Genomic DNA, 14941 nt, shown 5'->3' with positions numbered 1-14941 from the left:
CTGCCCTCTGACAGGCCCCCTGGGACTCCCACACCTATCCAACCACCCCCTGTCCCCTGACTGCCCCTTGGCCCCCTTACTATGCCGCTCAGAGCAACATGTCTGGCAGCCGCGCCGCCTGGCCAGAGCCAGACGCACTGCCCTGCAGGAGCGCGCAGCCCCGCCGCTCAGAGCGCTGCCCACGTGGCTGCGGGGGAGGGGGACAGCCGGGGTGGGGCCGGACTAGCCTCCCTGGCGGGAAGCTCAAGGGCCAGGCAGGACGGTCCCGCGGCCCGGATGTGGCCCGCAGGCCACAGCTTGCCCACCTCTGACATAGATAATGATGAAGTATTTTAAAAGAAATAAGAGATGGGGAGATTGATGCACAGGAAATACTTGTACTCTCATTTGTTAGTATTAATTTAAGCAAATTTCACTGTAGTACTTTTCTCCTCTTTGCAGAGCTTTTATCTCAGTTATCAGGCGTGAGGCGTTCTGCAGGAGGACAGCTCAATTCCTCTGGCCCTTCCGCTTCTCAGTTACAGCAGTTGCAGATGCAACTGCAGTTAGAACGACAACACGCACAGGCAGCACGACAACAGCTGGAGACAGCACGCAACGCAACCAGACGCACCAATACGAGCAGTGTCACCACCACTATTACACAATCTACAGCAACAACCAACACATCTAACACAGAAAATAGTCAGCAGGCTATCCAGAACTCTCAGTTTCTTCTTACAAGGTAACTCATTCTAAAAATGTATTCGGATTACTTTTATTACATGCACTAACCCTATTCTTGACCCTGATTTGACAAGGTGCTTAAGCATGTAGCTAACTTTAAGCCCATAAATTGTTGCATTAAGTTCAATAGGACTACTCATATGCTTAAAGTTAAGTATATGCTTAAGTGCCATGCCTAGTTGGGGTATTTAATTGCAGCTTAATGCCCATATCCCCCCAGTCGCCAATGCCCAACATAATTTGTTTAGCCAATAGGTGATCATGCAAAATGCATACGCTAGTGTTCAGCAGATCTTTAGGTGCCACAGAGTTCTGAATTGTAGACACTTGAAATCTTGGCAAAATGATTTTGCACTTTGACTTAGTGCTAGTAATGGATGATCATCGGTAGGGCATTAGTTATATTTATTCTATTAAACATGCAAGTGCTTGGTCTGAATGCAGTGTTTTTCATATAGCCTGTAAAACTGCACTGCATTATACACCATCTGTTCTGCCCAAAAAGTTAGAATGAAGTTAAATATCATTTATATATATGCTATAAGAGTAATTAATTTAGTTCAGTTTATTGTTTGTAATTGATATCAGCTGTTTTCCATGGCAGTTAATCACTTAGGTACAAAATGAAAACATTGGTTGCAGAAACGCAAGCCGTAGTGAATGGCTTTTAACTGCTATTGCTGAATCCATGTTGTCAGGAGTAAAGATGAGACTAAAGTGAAAAGCCAACCTAGGAAATAAAGTCAAACAGATGTTGCTTGCAATCAGCTTCCAGCTTTTGCAGACTGCCATGGAGAGAGCCTTCCTACCGCTCCTGGAAGCTACTGTCCCAAGAAGTTGCCAGCAAGAGTATCCAGTTAGCTTTCGTGCTGGGTATAGGTGAGAGGCAGTCTCTCACATAACCTTGTTGCTTTTCTTCCACACAGTTGTGGGGTAGTTAAAGGTTTGTGTAGTCACAAGGTTTACAACCATTTTTACCACTTAAAAATTCATTTTCTGCTGACTTTGTAGAGGAATTGATTCTTACAGTGGTCTTAGCCACTGCAGTGCTCAAAGTATAGCTGTGGAATTTTTGACTGGATCCCTACAGTATAAATGCAAACAGAAAATTTTTGTTTCATCTCATTTTAAACACCAGTGTTTGTCCACTCGCTGTATCCATGTTAACACTGTTCGCTGCTTCTCGAGTTCTCTAGCATCAGTTTGAGAGGCATAAAGGGATTTTACTTTATAGATAATTTCCTGTTGATTGTGCTTGTTTACATTACTCCTTCCAGGAACGTAAGAGCATTTCCAGTTATATCAGCCTATCTGTTTGAGCTCTAATATAGAGAAAGAGAACTTGGAAGTTAACATTAAATGGTATTTAACAGGAAATGAATATTTCATCCTAACTGGAGGTTGAATAGTGTTCCTTCTTCGAATGCTTGCTTATGTCAATTCCATTTCAGATGTGTGCGTGCCCACGTGCGTGGCCCTTGGAGATTTTTGCCTTAGCGGTATCCATAGGGTTGGCTGTGATGCCCTCTTGAGTGCCACTCCTATGCGTCAGTATATTAGGCGCCGCAAGCCCTACACCCTCTCAGTTCGTTCTGACCACCCGGGGTGGGTAGTCGGAGCACCTCTTTCCCTTGCCTCGTGAGGGCTAGCAGTTCTTCTACTTCAGTCTTCGAGCCTTAGGCCTTCGTAAATAGTTCGTTTATAGTGGTTAGTTAAAAAGTAGTTGTTAAGTAGTGTAGTTAGAGTCCTAGCGGGACGCCCCCAGTGGGGCATGCCCCGGTCTTTGGGTTTAAGCCCTGCTCTGACTATAACAGGCCTCTATGCCTGTTAGTGACCTCCATAGCAGCTGCCTCAAATGCTTGGGGGAATGACATGTGAAGAAGTGTTGCATCTGTAAGAACTTTCATCCCAGAACTCAGAAAGAGCGAGACATCCGTTTGGGAACCCTCCTCTTGGAGGCTGCTCTCTATCTGGCGTCTGAGCCTTCCCGGTCAGACTCTGCCCCAAGCACCTCAGCCTCGGTGCACAGCACACCCCCGGCACCGGGCTCTGCCCGTCGCTGCTCCCCAGCACTGTCTAAGAAGAGATTGAAGAAGAGTGACTCCCCGGCACCAAGCAAGAAGGGAAAAGGACCGAGTTCAGGCCAACACCCCACACCGGAGCCAGATGGGGACCCCACCTGATGGGGCCTCCTGCCCCCTGAGGGATCTGCCACCAACTCCAGGGAGCAGTAAAGGACCCACACTGATGGCAGTACCGAAGCCTTCCCAGGCTGCCCTGGCGCCCAGAGAGCAGAGGTCTCTACCGGCACCGCGTGTGTCACAGGTCACAGCAAAGGCTCCTGGTGAGGGCAAGCCAGCCGCAAAGACCCCTCAGAGGGCGGGTGAACGACGCTGGTCTCTGGAGATGAGACAGCGATCCCTGTCTCCATGCCCAAGGTCTCTGTCTTCTGTGGGACGTCCTACATCACCGGCACCACACTCACGGTCTCTGCCCTCTCCACGTGGGTTGCCTAGAGGAAGGCACCAGTCACTGTATTGCTGGCACCGTTCATCCTCCTGCCGGCTGTCTCCTCGGTGCAGATCCCCATGGTGAGAGCAGACTCGGTCGTGGTACTTCAGCTTATGGGACTCCCTCCGTAAATTCAAGGACTCACTGCCCTAGGACTCGGACCAGGAATTCGGGGCAGTTCCTCAACTGTCTTTGTCCCTACTGTTCGGCCTGGTCACAGGTCACCTCGGACCGTTGAGTGCTAGAGATTGTTTCTCAGGGCTACACCCTGCAAATCTTGGCCGCCCCTACACGCATGCCCATCTATCCCTCTTCAGGGACCCTTCTCCCAAGCAATTCCTCATTCAGGTGGTCGAGAACCTCATGCAGCTGGGGGCAGTGAAGGAGGTCCGCTGGGACATGAGGGGAAAAGGGTTCTACTCCTGTTATTTCCTAATCCTGAAAGTGAAGGGGGGTCTAAGACCGATTCTGGACCTGCAGCAACAAGTCTCTCAAAAAGTTGAAGTTCCACATGGTCTCCCTAGCCTCATTCATCCCCTCCTTGGATCCAGGAGACTGGTATGCCGCCCTTGATCTGAAGGATCTACAGCCAGGGAGAAGGTTAAGGTGATAAACATTTTGGATTGGGAAAATGGGTTTAGTTTAGAGCTACGTTCCATATCTCCATCTTCGAAGGTCGCAGACAATTCCTCCGTTTTGTGGTGGGTGGGCACCATTTCCAGTCACAGCGTTGTCCTTTGGTCTCTCGTCTTCCCCAAGGGTGTTTACAAAAGGTATGGCACCAGTGGCCACTTACCTCAGGCATCGAGGGGTTCAGGTCTATCCATAAACTCGACGATTGGTGCATCAAGGGCAGGTCTCAAGATCAGATGCAAAGAAACCTCGATCTTGTTTGTTCCACCTATCGTGACCTGGGCCTGTTGATAAATGAAAAGAAATCAACCTTAAGGTCCCTGCAACGAATAGAGTTCATTGGGGCGGTTCTTGACTCCACATGAGCCAGCATCTTCCTTCCGGAGGCGCAATTACAGGCCATATCAGACTTGATCTCCCACGTGAAAAACTTCCCACTCACCACTGCTCACATTGACATGTAGTTGTTAGGCCACATGGCCGCATGTACATACGTGGACCAGCATGCCTGGTTCCATCTCCAGCCACTGCAAGCGTGGTTGGCATTGGTCTACATCCCCAACAGACACGATCTAGACTGGATGATCAGGGTTTCGGTTCACATCCAATCATCTCTAGATTGGCAGCTGAGCCCCAAATCTGTGTTGGAGGGAGGTCCACATCGCTGACCCTGGTTTCTGATGCGTCAGACCTGGATTGGGGAGCCCACCTAGGCGAGCTCAGCATGCAAGGCTGCTGGTCGTGGGACAGTCTATCCCTCCACATAAACGTCAGGGAGCTCAAAGTGCTTCGCCTGGCTTTCCAGGCTTTCCTGCCCCACATGAAGGGCAAGGTGGTGCAGGTCCTGACAGACAATACCACAGCGATGTATTACATCAACAGGCGGGGCCAGGGCCAGGTCGTCGGCCCTTTGCCAAGATGCTCTCTGCCTTTGGGACTTCTGTGTGCAGCATACCGTCCATCTGGTGGCTGCACATCTGCCCAGGCCCAAGAACATGGTAGCAGATCACCTCAGCAGGACCTTCTCATCTCACCACGAGTGGTCATTCTACCCACCCACTTGTGATCTTCCGGCGGTGGGGGACTCCCCAGGTGAACCTATTCACATCTTGTCAGAACAGGAAATGCCATGTGTTCTGCTCATTCTGGGGATTGAACAAGGACTCCCTGTCAGATGCCTTTCTGCTCCTGAGGTTGGGGGGTCTGATGTACGCCTTCCCACCAGTGCTGTTAATCCACAAGGTCCTTATGAAGATCAAACAGGACAAGACGAAGGTGATCCTGATAGCTCCCGTGTGGCCTCAACAGCACTGGTTCGGCACGCTGATGGACCTTTCAGTAGCTTCCCCACAGCAGTTGCCTCTCTGGCCGGATCTGCTGTCCCAGAACCATGGCAGTCTTCTGTATCCGAACCTGACGGCGCTACACCTGACAGCGTGACTTCCACATGGCTAAATGCGGAAAAACAGGAATACTTGGTCTGGGTCCAACAGGTCTTGTGGGTAGCAGAAAGCCCTCCACCAGAGCAACCGACCTGGCCAAGTGGAAGAGGTTCACGGGCTGGGCCTTGGACTGGGGTATCTGGGCTGAGCAGGCCTCGCTGCAGGCAATCCTGGACCATCTTCTGCACTTCAGGCTCCAGGGGTTGTTCCTGTCATCGATCAAAGATCACTTAGCCGCTGTTTTGGCCTTCCAGCCTCTGCTCCAGGACAGATCGGTCTTCACTCACAACATGATGGTCCAGTTTTTGAAAGGTCTGGAGTGTCTCTGCCTGCATGTCAGGGATCCCATCCCTCCCTGGGACTTGAATCTTGTGCAGTTGCAGCTCATGGGTCCTCCCTTTGAGCCTCTAGCTTCCTGCTCCCTTCTCCTCCTCCTCTGAAAAGTTTCTTTCCTGGTCGCAATAACATCTGCCCATAGGGTCTCTGAGATCAGGGCACTTTCTTCAGAGTCACCCTATACGGTGTTCTAAAAGGACAGGGTCCAGCAGTGGCCACATCCAGCGTTCCTGCCCAAGGTAGTTTCACAGTTCTTTACTGGCCAAGACTTTTTCTCCCTGTCTTCTTTCTGAAGCCTCATAAATTGGAAGAGGGGCACAAATTGCATGCCCTGGACATCAGGAGGACACTTGCCTTTTACATTGACAGGACCGAGCCATTTCGTAAGTCAACACAGTTGTTCATTGCGGTGGCAGAAAGGATGAAAGGTCACCCAGTGTCTGCATGGAGGATTTCGTCTTGGATCACAGTCTGCATCCGTTACTGTTATGACCTGCGAAGATGCCTCCACCGGCGACCGTGCATGCCCACTCGACTAGGGCGCAGGCTTCGTCAGCAGCCTTCCTGGCCCAGGTGCCGATTCAGGATATCTCCAGGGCTGCTACCTGGTCGTCTGTCCACATGTTTATGTCTCGTTGTGCGCTCACCCAGCAAGCCCAAGACAATGCTGGCTTTGTGAATTCCGAGCTGCGACCAGGGATACTGCTTGTGAGTCTCCTAGAATGGAATTGACATGAGCAAGCACTTGAAGAAAAAACGGTTACCTACCTTTTGTAACTGTTGTTCTTCTAGATGTGTTGCTCATGTCCATTCCATTACCGGCTCTCCTGCCGCTCTGTTGGAGTTGTTGGTAAGAAGGAACTGAGAGCGCATAGGGTCAGTGGCTCTGGATATACCGCAGCATGAGTGCAGCACTCAAGGGGGTGCCACAGCCAACCCTAGGGATGCCGCTAAGGCAAAAATCTCCGACCGCGCACGTGGGCGCATGCACAGCTAGAATAGAATGGACATGAGCAACACATCTCAAAGAGCAGCCGTTATGAAAGGTAGGTAGCCGGGTTTTTTTATATACATTAGATATTTTTTTACATTTTAGGCGAGAATAGAAGAAAAATGTAGTAAACAAAGATGTCATTAATAAATACTACTGCTTTAGAAAACATTAAACTCCGGGGTGGTTCTGTAAAAAAGGCCCATCATCTTTGTGAGATTCCAGCTCTCTTGGGATGCTCGAGGCATTGTAATATGCAGGCCTTCTGGATTTTAAAGTTCCTGTTACTTTTTTCATCTTTTGGCTTCAAGTTGATACATTCTCCTCTACAGCATTTCCTCAGCTTCTGTCTGCTGGAAAACTATGGCAGAAGCTTGAAGTTTATATCAAATAATTTATTGCTGTCATGCTGAGTTTTACCTAAATGACCAAAAATCTGACCTCCAGAGATCAAATGTATGTGACATAAATTAAAATCTTTTAGAAATAATCCAGGGGCTGGTATTTACAGACTTTTCAGTTACAGACTTTCAGAGAGTGTGTAGAATAGAATATTTTACATTTAGTAGTGCAAGTTTTCATGTTGTTTGCATTCAGAATTTAATTTCTCCATTTTATCAATCCAATCTGCGCAGACTGTTGTGACTTGAAACAGAAGGTTTTTGAAATGTCTATTTTAGTTGGATCAGGTATGTCAGTCATTGGCAGATCTGTCCGCCTCCAAAGCGCAGGATAGCAATACACATACTGGTTCCCAAGTTGTGGTCACAAACACCTTCCAGTGTGTGTCAGTCCAGCAGATGAGAGCATTCTTGCAGTGTAATAGCTTCAGCCCAGTGGGCTTTTATCAACTGTCTGTCTTGTGTCTCCCTTCACTGTTGTGCAGGTTGAATGATCCTAAGATGTCAGAAGCAGAGCGTCAGTCAATGGAAAGCGAACGGGCAGACCGTAGCCTATTTGTTCAAGAGCTTCTACTGTCCACTTTGATGCGGGAAGAAAGTTCCTCCTCAGATGAGGATGAGAGGGGGGAAATTGCCGATTTTGGTGCTATGGGCTGTGTAGATATTATGCCTTTAGATGTTGCTTTAGAAAACCTAAATTTAAAAGAGAGTAATAAAGGAAACGAGCCTCCTCCACCTCCTCTTTGATGACATCCCACTTCGCAGACAATGTCCTCTGTGCTGTATTTGCCAATGAAAGTGGACAACTACTATCTTGGGTTTGTTTTGGTGATTGTAATTTCAGGTCTGTCACTCTTGTTACATTGTGTACATTCAAAAGGAAGAGAGAAAAGATATATATGATAATCATTTCCACTTAACTAATTTTTACTTCTAGCAGGTAAATGTAGGTTGCAGTGCAGAGGAGAAACCTCTGTGTTCTGTACCTTGACATGCAAAAGGCTCTCCTAATACTCCACGTTCAAACTGAAGAGGAAAAAATGAAAAATCTCTAATGAAGCTGCTGTGTGTATTTATGAATATTAATGAATAAAAACTGCTTGGATGGTTTACCTTAACTACTGCATGAGGTTTTTTGCAGCGTGCATGAGTTTTAGTGACCTTGTCATTTAAAAAATTAAATACAAGGAGTAAAACTATAAAAACCCAAAGCTTCTCCCATTATTCAAAGGTTACATGACAAAAAGGTTTGTGTTCACTAGCAGTTTGTAGCCATGAAGTAGCTTTTGAATAATATGTGACTGAATCACCTATTTCCTATGTGCTTCCAGCACATAAAGCAAGCTCTGCAGTGGGATATATTGTGGTTTCCAGGGTTTGGCATTTTGCTATATGTGACTATTATGTTGCCATATTAGTCATCGCGTCCATGTGGAGTTCAGCTTCTCTTTTATGCATCTGTAGGAGACACAACAGTAATGCCACTGCTGGAATCTACTGCAAAGGGTTTTTGTGTGCCCTAAAATCAAATCTTGTTCATCTTTGTTTAAAGTTTTTCCTTTTTGTGGTTGTTAAAATTTTTCAACTGTTAAACGTGTTTTATTCAGGTGTAGATGATTCATTTATTCACTGTCTTAAAGCAAAAAAAAAGTTAACCTGGATTATGTTGTCTTAGTTTTAAAAGCCTTCACAGTCTCAATCATATTTCTGAGTTATTTATGTATGTGCTTCATAGTTTGCAGAGACTTGTCAGTATCAGGAGAGCTTGAGGATTTGACTTCCCAGACTTTGTCAATATATTACAACTGAATTCTTAATGCTAACTTTAGCACCTTTTATTTATTATTTCTCTTTGATTATTTTTCTGGCATTAAAAAAAAGTAAAGAGCCTTTTAATCGAATCATGCCACCTACATGCCTATACTATTAATCCTATATGTAAAAAAAAATGTACAGTGTTTTTGTGCATAGACTTTCATAATAGCCCCAATGCAAAGACAGCAGGGGTTTGGTTTTTTTGGAATGTAAAGTTAGACTATAAAGACAAAAGTGCACACAGCTTCTGATAAATTTAAAATAGGCTTATACTATAATCATGTCTCTTTCCAGTTCTCTAACCTCGCCCGCTTTCTCTTGCTCTGTATCTTCCATTCCTGCAGCATTACAAGCATTTTAGAATAAAATTACAGACTTGAACACCAGCTGGTGTTCTCAACAGAACTGTGACGTGTATACTAATCTAAAATAACAAAAAAAACTACCCCACAGTTTGAAGTTTCAGTTTCATTCTCATTTTCTTAATCCTCAGATTCCAAGTATTTCCAGCCAGCACAGTACAACTTTGTTTTTGTTTAGTCTCTGCAACAGAAAATGTTTTAAGGGAAATTTTACACCAGTCTTCTGGTTATACTAGGAGTTACCCCCGGGAGGGATTTTTTTTATTGATTGTTGAGGATTTTCAGAACCAATTTTCAAGCTGTAGTCTTTTCAAACACATCTTCTGCACATTACAGTAAGACACACCGTTCAATAAAGCATTTTCAAGACTGTTGTTCAGTTGATTTTCTTTGGTGTTGGTGCATTATCCTGACAGTTTGACTCTAAGATTTCATAGAAGATTAGAGTTGGAAGAGACCTCAGGAGGTCATCTAGTCCAACCCCAACTAAATCATCCCAGCTAGGGCTTTGTCAAGCCGGGCCTTAAAAGCCTCTAAGGATGGAGATTCCACCACCTCCCTAGGTAACCCATTCCAGTGCTTCACCACCCTCCTAGTGAAATATTGTTTCCTAATATCCAACCTAGACCTCCCACACTGCAGCTTGAGACCATTGCTCCTTGTTCTGTCATCTACCACCACTGCGAACAGCCCAGCTCCATCCTCTTTGGACTGGACCGAAAAATTAGCTGCAAACTGTCTACAAGGTCAGTTCAACTAAGCAACACAACTTATGTAAAACAAAATTGTGGAATTGTTTCCACAGTGCATGTACAAGCGAAATTCTTAGGGATGTAATTTTGCTTCACTTAACAGAAAAGCCAGTGTATAAAACCAAATAGGCATTTCTTAATGAATACTGAATATTATTTAAAACCTGTATAAGGCTAGTTTGGTGAGGACACTTACGTTACATGAGCTGCAAACTTCACTCCACTTCTACATACTGTACTTCCTGCAAGGGCTGGTGCCACAAGTGTCTGTTTCATATGAAAGTCTGAATACCTGCTGGCTTATATGTAACATTGAATGTTGTAGATGTTGTATATTTAAACCCTTCAGTATCCCAGCTATTTCAGATTTTTTAGATATATGTAACTTAAGCAAACACACTGTTTCCTAATGAAGCTTAAAAAAAATCTTGCCTAAAGAGTACTTGTAAGATGGATGAAGAATATCCTATAAATACTAGTTTAAATATTTTTTTCCATAAATGGTGATTTTGTAGGAGTGGTAGCTTTTGGGGGGGCGGGGGGGGGAGAAGAGGAGGCAGTAGCCAGGTTAAAAACAGTTATAACGGTTGCATTCATAAAAAAATGATGTTCTCATTGAAACTAAAAGCTTTCCAGAGTTTTGTATTCTGGGATATTTCAAAAATATCCATTAAATCAGTGCATTATGTTAAAGATGCCACTGGGTGGAATGAAAACAGCCCTTGAAGATTTTCTGAGGGAAAGGGGTGAGGTAGGAGAAGAAGACAGGCATCACAGCACTCACACCTTACGGAATCTCTCCAGGTAGTGGGAGGAGCTGGGTCACCTAAAGTTGAACATTCAATTTGTAGATGAGGTGTCCCATGGAAGTCAGTGGGCAGCTTGTATGTGTAAAGTAAATTCCCACTTTCGGGCAAAAAACCCTAATAGTTGGGTGGCTTGTGGGCATCTGCAAGAGGAGGAGTATACAGGCAGTTACCTTAGGGCCAGAATAGTGAGCTGGCAGAATGACTAGCCTCCAGGCAGTAGCCTCTTCTCTCTGTTAAGGTCAGAGCAGAATATGGGTGCAGTGCATACGGGAGTGGAGGTCTGGCTCCATTGCCCTTTTGTGGAAGTGAACAGGCACGGGTCCTTGCATGAGCCCTCTATTCTGTAAGGCCTGAGTCCTGTGTGTGTGGAGTTAAAAGCGAGGCTGACTGAAGTGTGTAAAACGTTGGTGATCAGTAAGATACGCAAGTGATCACGGTGGGGGGTGGGAGCAGGAGGGCTTTACCTCTAGGCATGTTTTACATTATATACAGGAGACAAAGGGACATACAAACTCTTGTTCACAGAGGACCAGGAACAAGTGTTCCTGGTGGATGCTTTTTTTTAATACAAATGTGAATCCAACAATGTTTGAAACTAACGACTAGCTTCAATCAGGCTTTTTCATCTGTTTGTTCTCAGAAATACACCATAATGAAAATCATTTAATCTTGGCCATCATTAAATTGACTTTCTGGTTCTATCCAGTTGTATTAGCCCTTAAAACAATGACATTTTAGCAGGAGCTGAGGGACTACCTGGAAGGGAGAAGCTCCTTGCCTAAAATGGCGAGTATATTTCCTGGGGTTTATATAGCCATGGCTTTTGTACACTGAGGACAGCAGGAGTGACCTTTTAGTCCCCTTCCTGACTTTAGCAGTGACATCACCTCCCCTGTCACTATTCCCTCCATTATTACTGCAAATATTACAGCCTAAGAACTAAAGCTGGCTGAAAGGATGGAAGTTTGTATCAACCTTCACAGGGACCAAACTCCAGGCTGCCACACAAGCACGATCTTGCATAACTTCAGACCAGGTGCTGGCTACTCTATCAAGTTCTCTTTATCTTCCTGGCAGGGCTTTCATCACTTCCCTGCTCTAAGCGGCCCATTAAAACAAGGGGTAGGCCATGAAAGGGTAGACTAAATTCCTACCCCCAAATGACCAGCTCAGGAAAACACCAATAATCCTAACATGACCTAACACATGTTAACTCATTTCCCTGAGGACTTTCTTTCTGAAAGGCGGTTTTGCTCATAGTCATCCTACAGGAGTTTCTGACTTAGTTCCCAGCTATTGTAATGAATATTACTATATATCTGATCCACCCCCAGGAAGTTTCTTCACTACTTTTCTCTGGACCCTCATTGGCAAGTCAAAGCATTGCCTTTTGGTCTAGCCATTGTTCCTGTTGCTTTTGCCAAAGCATGGTGTCTCAGGCCCTACAGAGAAAGGACCAGTTTATGTCTACATATCTCAGCAATTGAGTAAATGGAGGAAACAGTGCTGACTTTGGATGGGGTTTGGTCCTTCTTGGAATCACATGGCTGGGTCATAAACCAACCCAAAGTTCATGCTCCTGCTCTTGGGAACTAATCAACTCAGCGATTCCTGCATCAAGACCATAATTCCTATCTCAGTCCTACCACTTTCTGAGTTGTGCCTGAGCAGTAACTTTTCTAAGGGTTTATTGAGAAGGGCAAATGTGTGTGTGTCCTGTCACACTACGGTTGTAGCATGGGAAATATGGGTTGTAGACTCGGAAACAGTGAAGGGAGGAAGCCCAGAGAGAAGACAGGAGGGGCTTGTAAATTTCAAAAGGACTTTAAATTCATAAGATGCTGGAATAGTCATTCATAGAATTACAGAGATTTGTTTATTGGGACACTGTAAGTATCAACTCCACTACACACAGGCAGGTCTGAAGGTTCTGTTAACCCCCAACACAACACTGAGAGAAGGATATAGCACCATCTATTGGTGGAGGTGCTTGTTACCTGAATCATTACAACTTTCCCCCTTCTAATTAAATCAGCATTTAAAACTAACTCCTAGGAATCCACGCAGTCTGCCACCCACTTAGTTTCTTTGTGCATCTGCCTGCCCAAGTCCTATAGTCAGTCATGAACCCCTTACTCATAGTTGGATCCAGATTATCAGAGCACAGAAATTGTGTCCTTAAGGTCAAACTTCTGTGTTGTGGACAGACTGTCTGATGAAGACAGCAGTGTGTTGAGGTCCCAAGAACATCCTGGCAATGCCTCCTCTACAACTGGTCTCCCATGATGAAACACAAGTCCCTGCTGAGGGACCTCCCAATCCTCTTCTGCCGCATCCCTCTGGAATAGCTGTTGAGCATCCTCAGTGGCTGCCCACCCCTTTCTTTCCATGAGTCTGTCCACCAGTTCTTGATGCATGACAATGGGGTGAGCGCTTACTTTTTGTAGCAGCAAGGATAAGTTGTTTAGTTTCATAATCACCAGATAAGATCCCACCAAAAAGAAGTAAGTCTGGGAGTTGTTTTTTCATAGAATCATAGAATCATAGAATATCAGGGTTGGAAGGGACCCCAGAAGGTCATCTAGTCCAACCCCCTGCTCGAAGCAGGACCAAGTCCCAGTTAAATCATCCCAGCCAGGGCTGTGTCAAGCCTGACCTTAAAAACTTCTAAGGAAGGAGATTCTACCACCTCCCTAGGTAACGCATTCCAGTGTTTCACCACCCTCTTAGTGAAAAAGTTTTTCCTAATATCCAATCTAAACCTCCCCCATTGCAACTTGAGACCATTACTCCTCGTTCTGTCATCTGCTACCATTGAGAACAGTCTAGAGCCATCCTCTTTGGAACCCCCTTTCAGGTAGTTGAAAGCAGCTATCAAATCCCCCCTCATTCTTCTCTTCTGCAGACTAAACAATCCCAGCTCCCTCAGCCTCTCCTCATAAGTCATGTGCTCTAGACCCCTAATCATTTTTGTTGCCCTTCGCTGGACTCTCTCCAATTTATCCACATCCTTCTTGTAGTGTGGGGCCCAAAACTGGACACAGTACTCCAGATGAGGCCTCACCAGTGTCGAATAGAGGGGAACGATCACGTCCCTCGATCTGCTCGCTATGCCCCTACTTATACATCCCAAAATGCCATTGGCCTTCTTGGCAACAAGGGCACACTGCTGACTCATATCCAGCTTCTCGTCCACTGTCACCCCTAGGTCCTTTTCCGCAGAACTGCTGCCTAGCCATTCGGTCCCTAGTCTGTAGCGGTGCATTGGATTCTTCCATCCTAAGTGCAGGACCCTGCACTTATCCTTATTAAACCTCATCAGATTTCTTTTGGCCCAATCCTCCAATTTGTCTAGGTCCTTCTGTATCCTATCCCTCCCCTCCAGCGTATCTACCACTCCTCCCAGTTTAGTATCATCCGCAAATTTGCTGAGAGTGCAATCCACACCATCCTCCAGATCATTTATAAAGATATTGAACAAAACCGGCCCCAGGACCGACCCCTGGGGCACTCCACTTGATACCGGCTGCCAACTAGACATGGAGCCATTGATCACTACCCGTTGAGCCCGACAATCTAGCCAGCTTTCTACCCACCGTATAGTGCATTCATCCAGCCCATACTTCCTTAACTTGCTGACAAGAATACTGTGGGAGACCGTGTCAAAAGCTTTGCTAAAGTCAAGAAACAATACATCCACTGCTTTCCCTTCATCCACAGAACCAGTAATCTCATCATAAAAGGCGATTAGATTAGTCAGGCATGACCTTCCCTTGGTGAATCCATGCTGACTGTTCCTGATCACTTTCCTCTCATGTAAGTGCTTCAGGATTGATTCTTTGAGGACCTGCTCCATGATTTTTCCAGGGACTGAGGTGAGGCTGACTGGCCTGTAGTTCCCAGGATCCTCCTTCTTCCCTTTTTTAAAGATTGGCACTACATTAGCCTTTTTCCAGTCATCCGGGACTTCCCCCGTTCGCCACGAGTTTTCAAAGATAATGGCCAAGGGCTCTGCAATCACAGCCGCCAACTCCTTCAGCACTCTCGGATGCAACTCGTCCGGCCCCATGGACTTGTGCACGTCCAGCTTTTCTAAATAGTCCCTAACCACCTCTATCTCCACAGAGGGCTGGCCATCTCTTCCCCATTCTGTGACGCCCAGC

The 14941-nt window shown here is 45.9% G+C and overlaps 2 protein-coding genes across 6 annotated transcripts in view; one reads left to right on the top strand and one right to left on the bottom strand.

Moving 5' to 3' along the window:
• The window catches only part of KCMF1 (potassium channel modulatory factor 1), a 65388-nt gene extending 57230 nt beyond the window's left edge, over positions 1 to 8158 (top strand). For all 5 annotated transcript variants that reach the window (XM_043546665.1, XM_043546663.1, XM_037902300.2 and 2 more), the window contains 2 exons: positions 442 to 724; positions 7526 to 8158. In XM_043546665.1, the coding sequence (XP_043402600.1) occupies positions 442 to 724; positions 7526 to 7787 (545 nt within the window). In that variant the 3' untranslated portion in view covers positions 7788 to 8158. The remainder of the gene's footprint in view (positions 1 to 441; positions 725 to 7525) is intronic.
• HOOK3 (hook microtubule tethering protein 3) overlaps positions 1 to 14941 on the bottom strand; it is a 192917-nt gene that overhangs the window by 28009 nt on the left and 149967 nt on the right. The window lies entirely within an intron of this gene.

The sequence above is a fragment of the Chelonia mydas genome, chromosome 5 (assembly GCF_015237465.2).
Source record: "Chelonia mydas isolate rCheMyd1 chromosome 5, rCheMyd1.pri.v2, whole genome shotgun sequence".
Lineage (NCBI taxonomy): Eukaryota > Metazoa > Chordata > Testudines > Cheloniidae > Chelonia > Chelonia mydas.
Note: the sequence above shows the minus strand (reverse complement) of the source record. Positions and strands in the feature narration are given on the sequence as shown.